General features: G+C 38.9%; 2 protein-coding genes across 3 annotated transcripts; one reads left to right on the top strand and one right to left on the bottom strand.

The window, feature by feature from the left end:
* Window positions 1–292: 292 nt before the first annotated feature.
* Window positions 293–2528, bottom strand: ch25hl1.2 (cholesterol 25-hydroxylase like 1, tandem duplicate 2). Its single transcript, XM_005928698.3, has one exon. It carries the CDS (start codon window positions 1751–1753, stop codon window positions 920–922), a length of 834 nt encoding a protein of 277 aa, XP_005928760.1. The 5' UTR covers window positions 1754–2528; the 3' UTR covers window positions 293–919.
* A 134-nt stretch (window positions 2529–2662) lies between these two features.
* si:dkey-24l11.2 (uncharacterized protein LOC100034462 homolog) lies at window positions 2663–7679 on the top strand. Of its 2 annotated transcripts, XM_005928700.3 has the most exons (13): window positions 2673–2811; window positions 3796–3828; window positions 3972–4532; window positions 5070–5129; window positions 5243–5295; window positions 5380–5524; window positions 5627–5967; window positions 6064–6292; window positions 6379–6493; window positions 6668–6779; window positions 6881–6992; window positions 7264–7376; window positions 7500–7679. In XM_005928700.3, exons 3-13 carry the CDS (start codon window positions 3984–3986, stop codon window positions 7567–7569), a joined length of 1899 nt encoding a protein of 632 aa, XP_005928762.1. In that variant the 5' UTR covers window positions 2673–2811; window positions 3796–3828; window positions 3972–3983; the 3' UTR covers window positions 7570–7679. The 2 variants fall into 2 exon arrangements, with proteins under 2 accessions (XP_005928761.1, XP_005928762.1); XM_005928699.3 differs by lacking the exon at window positions 3796–3828 and having other exon boundaries at window positions 2663–2811.
* The last annotated feature ends 2092 nt before the right edge of the window (window positions 7680–9771 follow it).

The raw sequence follows: 9771 nt of genomic DNA, 5'->3' as shown, positions 1-9771 counted from the left end.
ACACCTGCCTGTGCTCTAATAAGCAGTTTTTCCACTTTAACAAAACCATCCAATGGGCCAAAATTGACCTTCTATCAGGCTGGCTGTTTCCTGAGGGCTCCATGCTTGACATTCCTGGTTTAATTCTCATCCTTGACTCTCATACTTAAAACATTTCAAGTGTGGAATTACTAGTCAGGCTATGTGATCTCAAAAACAGAGAAGGAGCAATGTTTAAAATTTAAAAAGATAATTTCTTTCTAAAAACAATAAAAAATAGAAGTATCTCTAATCAGGTCATTAAAAATATCATGTACCTTTTGTTATGGCTTTTACACAGAAATTTATTAAATTACAACCATTAGGAATACAGTATATCAGCAGAACACTGTTGTGAGCAAATACTGCAGTAGCTGATGTTTATCTGTTGTTACATCAATTTTTTTGCTTGCATGAAAGTTTAAAGATAAATAAAGATAAGTAAAGTTAAAAACAATGAAAACTTCTTTGTTTCCCTGGGAATAAAGTCAGAATAAATAACCACAAAAAGAACCAACTAAACACAGAGTAATAGAATGTCACTGGTCACATTACTTGACTCAGGATTACACAACTGCATTGCTAGATACATTCTTGTTGTAGATTCAAACTAAGAGAAAATAAACATGCACTGAAAACACAAGGTTTCATATAAGGGAGAAACTGATAAGCCATGCCCTAAGCTCAAGATCACTTTCAAAGTTTAGAAACCACACATTTAGATTATGCACATAGTTCAAATGTTAACATTTTCATTGAATTGGCAACTGTCACTAAAGACACAGAAAACTATCAACACAGTACTGGCAGTAATTTTGCTCTATTTGTGTGCAAATATGTTTTACAGGCACATGATTTGAAAAAGAAGCACAAAAACACACGTCTCACTGCTTGCAATAGTTTACTTCGTAGCTGAGGAGAAGCTAAAATCAGCATGTGTGCCAAATATTTTGTCCCAGTGACTGAAGTGCGGTGCAAAGTTTGTATTGGGTTTCTGATGGTGCACATCATGTTTGCTGGGCCCTCCGTAGATGCCAAATGGTATCAGACGAGATGTGGACCAGGGGAAATCATAGCCGCAGTGATCTTCTATAGAAACATACACATGCAACACCATGAAGGCCCATGTAGTGAACAGGTGACATCTCAGGATCACAGGATTCAGGGTGGTCCAGAAGCCCACTGTAACCAGCTCCCAGCCACCAAGACACTGAGTCGCAAGAGCAAAGGGAGACGAGTAGTTGTGATGGATGGCGTGGAAGGTGACATACAGCCAGCGGATCCTGTGATGGAGCAGGTGCCAAATGAAGTACTGCAAGTCAAAAAGCAGGAGGTTGCCTATCGCCCCGGCGATCAGCTCCAGTAGGAACGGAGCCTGGTCTGGCAGGTCGGCGGGTGGCCTCCACGCCCACTGGGCCACAGATGCTGGAAGCACAAGAAACACATGGTTGTACAAGGTGACACCTGCACAGTGCAGCAATGCAGAGGCCGTTGGTCGACGGCTCGGCTGTATCTTGAATTGCTGAACCCACGGCCATTTATCCCCCATTATGTCACAAAGAAGGAAAGGGATGCAGAAGACAAAGTATGAAGAGACAGTCAGCACAATGGGGAAGAGCGGAGATCGCAAATAGTCTGTGTAGTTGAGCCTCAGGCTGTCCCACAGAGGCTGCAGCAAAGACTTTTCTCTTGACCAACTCATCCAAATATCTACACTGGTTTCTACAAGATCCATGATGAATTAAAAAAGAAAAAAAAAACACAGTGAAGGTGTCTGAGGAATGAAGGTGCTTCAGCCAGAAACAGCAGCTTTGGCAAACACTTTTTCCATGTGTGTGTTGGCTTAGGCTTTTCTGTCTGTGTGGTATCAAGTGGCAGCCAGGTACAATAAATTATTTATACACCCTGTGCAACAGGTAACTTATAGCTCTCCACACAGGAACTGTTGACATATAGGTGATTATTCTGTCTTCTGTTTATGCTGCATCTCCTGTTTGGTTGGTGTATTTTTTCATTTTCACTTATATAAAATAAATACTGTGACGTCTTGCACAGGTCTAGCCATAAAAACAGATGAGTTAAAGAAGAGACATATAGGACAAAAGAGAATGGGAATTTTTTTTTTAAATCTGAAAAACCATAGAAACAACTATCAGGTCTTTACAGGAAAATAAATATATTTAAAATTAAATACAAGGTCATACGTATTTAAAGCATTTCATACTGTAGAAGGCAGAAGAGGAAGATAGCCTCACCACAAAGTCCATTTACTTATCAGATGCCTTCATAACAAAGGATGTTACCAGCGGATGATGTTTTCACTGTACAGCTGTTTTGGATTTCATTTTTAGCCACTCAGTTCAGGATTATCCATGCTAGCTTTGTTCTCCTGTGCTCAAAGGCTCCAGAACAGCTACTGACAATTTTTTCCAAGTTTATTTTTGTTTCCTTTGATTTTATTTAATTCGTTCTCCCTAGAAATATTTTATTTACCGTCCCTGGCACCGGTTTTTATATGTGCATATTATTTTGGAGCCTATATGTATTATTCGAATACGTTTCGAGGAATAATAGTATTAAAAGCCTTTTTGTCGCATATTATGACGCATAAATCTTGCGCTGATGTTTTTACAGTCCACGGTTAAGACGTTTTATAGCACGTATCGCTGACCGTGCAGTCACCTGATATGAAGCAGCCTTAAACGGTTGTTTGAGGGTTTTTTTTTTTTAAGACTGGTACTTGTCGTTATCACGCTTGACAAGCTTTTACGAGAAACTCCGTGCATAAACGAGGTAATTTCGTCTTTTTAATTAACTCCTTTATAAAGTAAACATTAGCATGCGTACAGTCGTACGTAAAGTTTAGCTAACTTTGCTAGCTAAATCGTGAGCGTTTGAGTTTTGTATTATCTTCGATGTTGACTAGCTTTTTACTGCTAAGTTAGTAATTATGACAGAGAAATACTGCCCAGTATTTATGATATCGCATTAACGGTGGGTGATTTCTAGTTATAGCTGTAAGTAGTGGAGATGGTCAAAAGACACCGGTCAGGTCAAGTGTAACTAATTTCAGCAAAAGCATTTAACTTCGTTTTCATTCTTACGCTCACAGAAAAAATAAATAGGTCAAGTTGACATATAAAACTGGTTAAAGTCCATCCCCTGACGCAGTTTGCGATTTACAAATGGACTGCGCATGCTCAGAACTCACCATGGCGTATATGGGCACGTCTTTCATGGCTTGAAAGAGTTTATTTTATTTAAACGAAAGGGCACTGATACTGTAGAATTTGGCAGTGTTCCAATACAAAGTAAAAATAGGCCGGTGTCACAAATACTGATACCCATGAAGCCAGCTTATGAAGGGGAGAAACGTGTGTGGATTAATGAAGTTAATGCATATGCTTAATCTGAATGCTTTTTAATGACAAATAAAGATGGGATTTTTGCTTTCCACTGTCAGTTAACACAACAAAACACATTTCACAGCGTTTTGAAACATTTTTTTTCTTTTGAGACCCGGAATGTAAACAAACTTGCCCGGAAAGGACTTTGTGTCGACTTGTTTTGTTTTTAACGTGCTGTTTAAATAAAATAAAAATAAAAAACTTGAAAATTAACATAAAAGCGTTATTTTAGTCAGATATTTTCATATTTCATGTCTGATATATTTCTTTCCGGTCAACTCAAGTAATTAACACGTTACAATAGGCCTAATATATTATTTGAATGTCAAAGTAACAATCTTGATGACTATTCTCACTTGCATGACTGCAGGACAACTAGCAGGGACGAGGGTGCTTGAAAGGAGTGAGTGGTGTTTGCACAAACTATTGATATCAATCCACCCACCTGTAATTCACAGTACTGTATGATCTGTTTCTTGAATTTAATGAAGGCTTGTATTAGTAGAATAGGCCAAGCCTGTCTAAAACTTGTTTTCATTCATCCAGGTATTAATAGCAATGGTGAATAGTGAGGAAGAGAGGATGGAAGAAGGTGGTTCAGAGGGAGTAACTCCAGCACAGCAGCTGTGCCGCTTCTTTTCTCAAGGACGTCATTGCAACTTTGGGAAAAAGTGTAAATTTCTGCATGTAAGAGATGATGGCAAAGCTCATGGGAAGGAAACCGTCAGCACATCCTACCCAGCTGCATCAGTGGGCCACAGGCCATCACCTGTCCGCCGGCCATGCCGCTACTTCATCGCAGGACACTGCACCATGGAAGACAGATGTCGGTTCTGGCATCCACCACAGTTAGCCCTACTGGATGACCAACCTGTTCCAGGCAATCAGACGAGAGCTGAACAGAGAATTCAACCAGTGCCTCACCCCAGCGTCCTTCAGGAGGTGAAGCTGAGTGACATGACAGAGGATATCGCCAAACAGCTACGAGACACAGAGATCGGTCAGCTGAAGAAGCGTTTTCCCAAAGATCAGCTGATTATTCAGGAACGTAGTGATGGGAAAGTTACTTATTACCGTGCAACTGTAGAGGCCACAGATCCAGACTGGGTAAACACTTCATTTGTTCTTCAAGAGCTTAGTGGGAAAACCCATATACACATCACTTCTCTTAATACAGTACAACTCTGTTTTAATTTGTAAGCAAGTTCTCTCCTTAATTGAGAGCAACACAGAAGACCAGTGATGTCACAGAGTAACAAATACTGAAGTTTGTTTCTATTCATAAGGCAATATGAAAGCTCACACAGTAAATTTTAATTCAGTTGGTAATTGGTGCAAGATAATTCAGGCCCAGTGTTAAACTGAAACACTAAGCTTGAATTGTTGTAATGCGAAAGAGTTAAAGATTTATTTATTTAAGCATGTATATAAATATTTACAGTTGTACTACTTTAAATTGTCTGTAAGCTACCAACTGCTGTAAGACCTAAAAGTCCAGTCTGATCACAATTTAGGCTACAATTCACAATTATTAATGAGCTAACTTTAATACTTTGGTAATATTATTAGGTTGAAAAAATGAACATAGCAGTTCATTGCAGTCTTACCTGGAAATTTATTCTGATGTTGCATTTTAACTTACAGCCTTTTGATCTGAAAGAAATTGACATCATGGTGAGCTTTCCAGACAATTACCCACAAGAGGTAAAGACCGCTGCTTCTTCTTAAACCACAGTTCCTCTAATATTCCACACTAAGAATGATTGTCATGGGAAGAACAGTTTGTCATCATTTTGATATTTATTTATTTTTCTTAGATTTTTACTTTGGATATACCCCTGGACCAGGATCTGCCTTCTGTAATGGCGAGGTAAACGCAGTTGTGGTTCATTTCTATGTGTTTATTGCATTGATAGCTGTTGCAGTCATCTCTACAAAATCTTTTGCTAAATAGGCATGTACAGCAAGCATCGTTGGAGTGGCTTCAAGCCAAGCATGCGACCAATCAGCTCATGGGAAAGGTAGAGCTGCTTTTCAGGCCTTTTCTTCGCTGGCTGGATCGCAGCTTGGAGAGGCTGTTTACTGAAGGAGCCCGGCAGGTGAGATTGAAGTCTAATCATTGTGTTTCAAGCTCAGTATATATATATCAAAATGACCTGCAAGATCTCTTTCTCTCTTGCTCTTTTTTTTTTTTTTTGCAGTTGAAAAAAGACATTGATTTAGAAAAAGCTGGACTGCAGTTTGTACCCTATCAGGAGCTCCAGGTAACTGTGTCTGAAACATCTGAGCCTGCGTCTGATGCTGCTGCTGCAGACAGAGATGAGGATATTGAAATGACACAGGAGGAAGGGAAGTTGGTGCAGCAGGAGAATCTAGGTGGTGATGAAGGGACAGAGAAAGAGGAGACGAGTCATCTGGTGGAGAACATTAAGATCAGCGACCCTCGCCGTGGCACAGAGGTAAAGCTGCTGGGATTGATGCTGGGAGAGAACACCGCCACTGTAGTCGCCCCGCAAATTACTGTTTCTCTTCAGTGTAACAGGTAATGAAGATAAGAAAGCATCAGACACTGTTTTTTGTTTTGTTTTTTCAGAGTGAGAGCCCATCCACAGTTCTAACATTCTAACTCTGTTTACAGGTGTAAGGTGACTGCAGACCTGACACTCACTGGAAGGACCCCCTGCTCGGCTCAGTGTGAAAACTGTACCACAAGCATAAGTGCAGCATTCAGACCCTGCATGCTTCACCATTACAGTGATATCCTGGGTTACTTGGATCTCCAAAACACTACAGCTGTGGACCTAGTACTTCAGGAGTGTGAACTCACTGTGGGCTGCCTGAGCTGTTCCCAAGAGGGCCCAATGCAGGTGACGAAACATGTTATGCTTAACATACCAGAACAGCTGCACTGTGAAATTTCATGCAACTGAAAACAAATGTTTTTTTCCATCAGAACCTTGCCTATGGACAAACAAAGGAGTTCAATTGTGAAAACTGCCACACCAAACTCAGCATCCTGGCTGAGAGCACTAAATTTCACTATATTCAGCCTCGCACCAATAAAACAGGTCAGAGCTCATCTACATATGACATCATTATAATATAAGGATATGTCAACAGTTTAAAAAACGAAAGCTACTCGATTAAGCATGAGCATTTATAGATACTGAAATAAACTTACGCCTCATCAGACCACAAGGGCTAAACTACTGTGTCTTGTTTTGCTTTCTCATTTTGTGCAGGGTCAAGTGGTGTCAGTTACAAGACATTAAGAGATCCTGCTGTGCAAAAAGGGAAGCCACTGCCAGAAAAAGGAACATGCAAACATTTCAAACAAAGCCACCGCTGGCTAAGGTATTGTCCTCCCTCTGACCTTTCTCTTTTTTATGTGTCGGTACAAGAGGTTTAATAAATGCACGTGGGAGTCTGTGAAAGATTTGTACCCATTTTTTCAGGTTTCCCTGCTGTGGTCGGACCTACCCCTGCGATGTGTGCCACGATGAGAACCAGGACCACCCCATGGAACTCGCCACGCGCATGATTTGTGGTTTCTGTGCTAAAGAACAGGTGGACTATAGATTTGAAATTTCATTAAATCTTACTTGTCAGTCTGTATATTAGTGTAAACCTTACAGTCTGCTCATTGAAAGTCTAATATAAAGTCTAATAACCAAGGTAAAGTATCAGTGCATGTATAACAGGAAAGGCTCTGTTTGAGTTGCAAATTAATTATTTTTCATTAAAAATGTATTTGCTTACATCTGGGAATATAAATGCATGGTAGATTACGGCTCTAAATGATAACAAAATGTCATCCAAACTGTGTTTGCTCTTGCAGCCATATGGCAATGGAAAGCCATGCGTCAGCTGTGGAGGCATGATGACGAGAGGCACGTACACCAGCCACTGGGAGGGAGGACAGGGGTGTAGAAACAAAGTCAAAATGAGCAGGTACTTAATTACATTAAGGTTCATATCCTGGGAACTAATAATTAAAATTTTATGGGATTAGTTTTTCTTTTTTCTTTCTTCTGATTTTAAAAAATTAAGGTTTTTATTCTCCTTTCTCTTCAGAAATGATCGACAGAAATATGGCAACTCCAACAAAACGGTTTCGAGGAAGGCAGCCGCTGAGAAGAAGTAGTTGGTGAAGAAGAGCCTCATTGCATTCTTTTATCACAAATCATTACGATACACAAATCATTATTTCAATGAAACTGTCCTTTTCCACAATAAATTCTGTGTTTGAGATCATTTGGTGTCAGAACCATTAATATTATTACAATGTGGTATTTAAACTCTTAGATCAAATATGATTTCAGTTAGAGGACTTTGTGCTCCTTTAAGCCATAAGGTCAGTTTACAGAACATTAAATTACATTGAAGTGTTCTGGTATTTGCAATATTATATTAGTTAGTGCAGTATTAAATGTTCCTTAAGATTAGAATCTTATTTTCAGAGATCATCTGGCAAAGAAAGGGCAGCATTAGCAGGATTGACCCAGTGACTTAAAGTGTATGGAGGTCAGTTGGTCTCATTACACAGATTAAACACTAAACTTAACCTAGTTAGTCTAATCTAGCTGACCCTGTTGATCCTCTTGTAACAGCAATCTACAGCCAAAATGCACAGAGGACTGCAAAAGTCTCAAGTCATCCCACATTTTTTTTTAAATTTGTACTTTCAAGGAGGCAGACTTTCTTGTAATTTTAAGGTGATATTGGGGAAACAGCTCTCCATACTTTGGACATTGCCCTCTTTTTCATTTAATTTCAGTCCCGTCCATTTACAGAGGAATACATTTTTGAGTTGTTAGTTTTAATATTTTAAGCAATATTAATATCGACATATGAATCATTCAAATATATAAAAACTACCTTTAAGGGAATTAGATGTCTTTTGGAAAAAGTGTTAGGCACTTTGTTACTAGTAGCAAAAAACATTTTTTCTTCCAATTTATTAAATTGGCTCTACCAATAAAAGACAAAGATGACACAGTTTGCTAGGCATAAAATTGTATTTTTACACCAACATTGGCTATTAGCTGAAAACTTGACATAGGATCGCCATGGTGTGGAGTGTCTTTAAGCTCATCACCACTGCATGGGAGAGGCAAAAGACTGAGGTGTGGGAAAACTACACAAGAACTGGACTGAAAATCAGTGGCAACAGGTCTGATGGTGATTAATCAAACTTTGAAATCTTCCGTTCAAATTGTCTTTAATATGTATAAATGAGGACAGAAGAGTGGCGGTGAGAGTCTACAGCCGTCTGTAAAACACGGCGGAGGCTGTGTCCTGGTTTGCAGCTGTATTTCAGCCACTGGCGTTTAAGATCTTGTCGAAATTAATGAAATCGGATTTGGCTCCAGCATGCAACACCATCTGAAAAGAGTCCGAATGGCAACAACTTCATTGTTCAGGCAATGCAGTAAAAGCATACCTGGATAGAAAACTAGAATAAATATGATTAACTTTTAATCTCCTCAGGAGTGAACTCTGCTTTCCTTTATATGCTATATTTACATGTATGTTTACACATTTCTCAATTAATCGCTGCGCACAGATAACACTCCAGCTTTTCACTGAGCCATTAATGAGTGTAAGAGAGAAATATACAACGAACTAAACAAAAGAGAAATAAGTCCGTTTCCGAACATCAAGACAGCCAAAAAAAAAAATCCTTGAAATATTCCTACTGTGAGTCAAACACTTGCCTGATTTTTGTCTTCAGAATTCATTTTGTTAAACAAACAAACAAAAAACAATAGCACATCTGAAGAAAAAGAAAACTGATCTTTGAAAAGATCGATCCTAACCTGGCAGTCAGTACGTCATCATTCACAAGCTTTGTGATCCTGTAAAACTCATTACAGAGTCGGACCATTTTCAAATTAACTCTCAATCTCGAAAGACGGACGCTGACCTGAGGAAATGTTACAGGCTTGACTCCTTCCCTGTCCAATTTGCAGATGTGGGTCAAAGAGCGCTTAAATCACCAAAAAGCGCCAAATGGCACTGGATGTACTGTTTGAATGAACCACCTGGGTGTGAGGAGGAAAACAGGAGACTTAGAATATTGCGCACATATTTATTTTGTTATAAAGAAATTACATTACTTTATTCGCGTAAACGCTACGGTTATGTGTTTAAGGTTCAAGTCGACACCATAAATAATAATAATAATAATAATAATAATAATAATAATAATAATAATAATAATAATAATAATAATTTCATATACAGTAGAATATATGGTGCATATATTTCATCAGACATGTGATTGTTGACCAGCATAATAGGATGATGCAAAGTGACCAATAAAGAGGTATACACAGCTTTAGTC

This window comes from Haplochromis burtoni, unplaced genomic scaffold, assembly GCF_018398535.1.
Source record: "Haplochromis burtoni strain Fernald_Lab_line unplaced genomic scaffold, NCSU_Asbu1 Contig_114, whole genome shotgun sequence".
NCBI lineage: Eukaryota > Metazoa > Chordata > Actinopteri > Cichliformes > Cichlidae > Haplochromis > Haplochromis burtoni.
This window is presented reverse-complemented; position numbering and strand designations above follow the sequence as displayed.

Excerpts from the sequence above, each read along its gene's own strand:
- ch25hl1.2 (XM_005928698.3), bottom strand. The coding sequence starts at position 1,753 with ATGGATCTTGTAGAAACCAGTGTAGATATTTGGATGAGTTGGTCAAGA.
- si:dkey-24l11.2 (XM_005928699.3), top strand. The coding sequence starts at position 3,984 with ATGGTGAATAGTGAGGAAGAGAGGATGGAAGAAGGTGGTTCAGAGGGA. Across the intron at positions 5,968-6,063 it reads GTTTCTCTTCAGTGTAACAG|GTGTAAGGTGACTGCAGACC; the intron begins GTAATGAAGATA and ends CTCTGTTTACAG. Across the intron at positions 6,293-6,378 it reads CCCAAGAGGGCCCAATGCAG|AACCTTGCCTATGGACAAAC; the intron begins GTGACGAAACAT and ends TTTTTCCATCAG.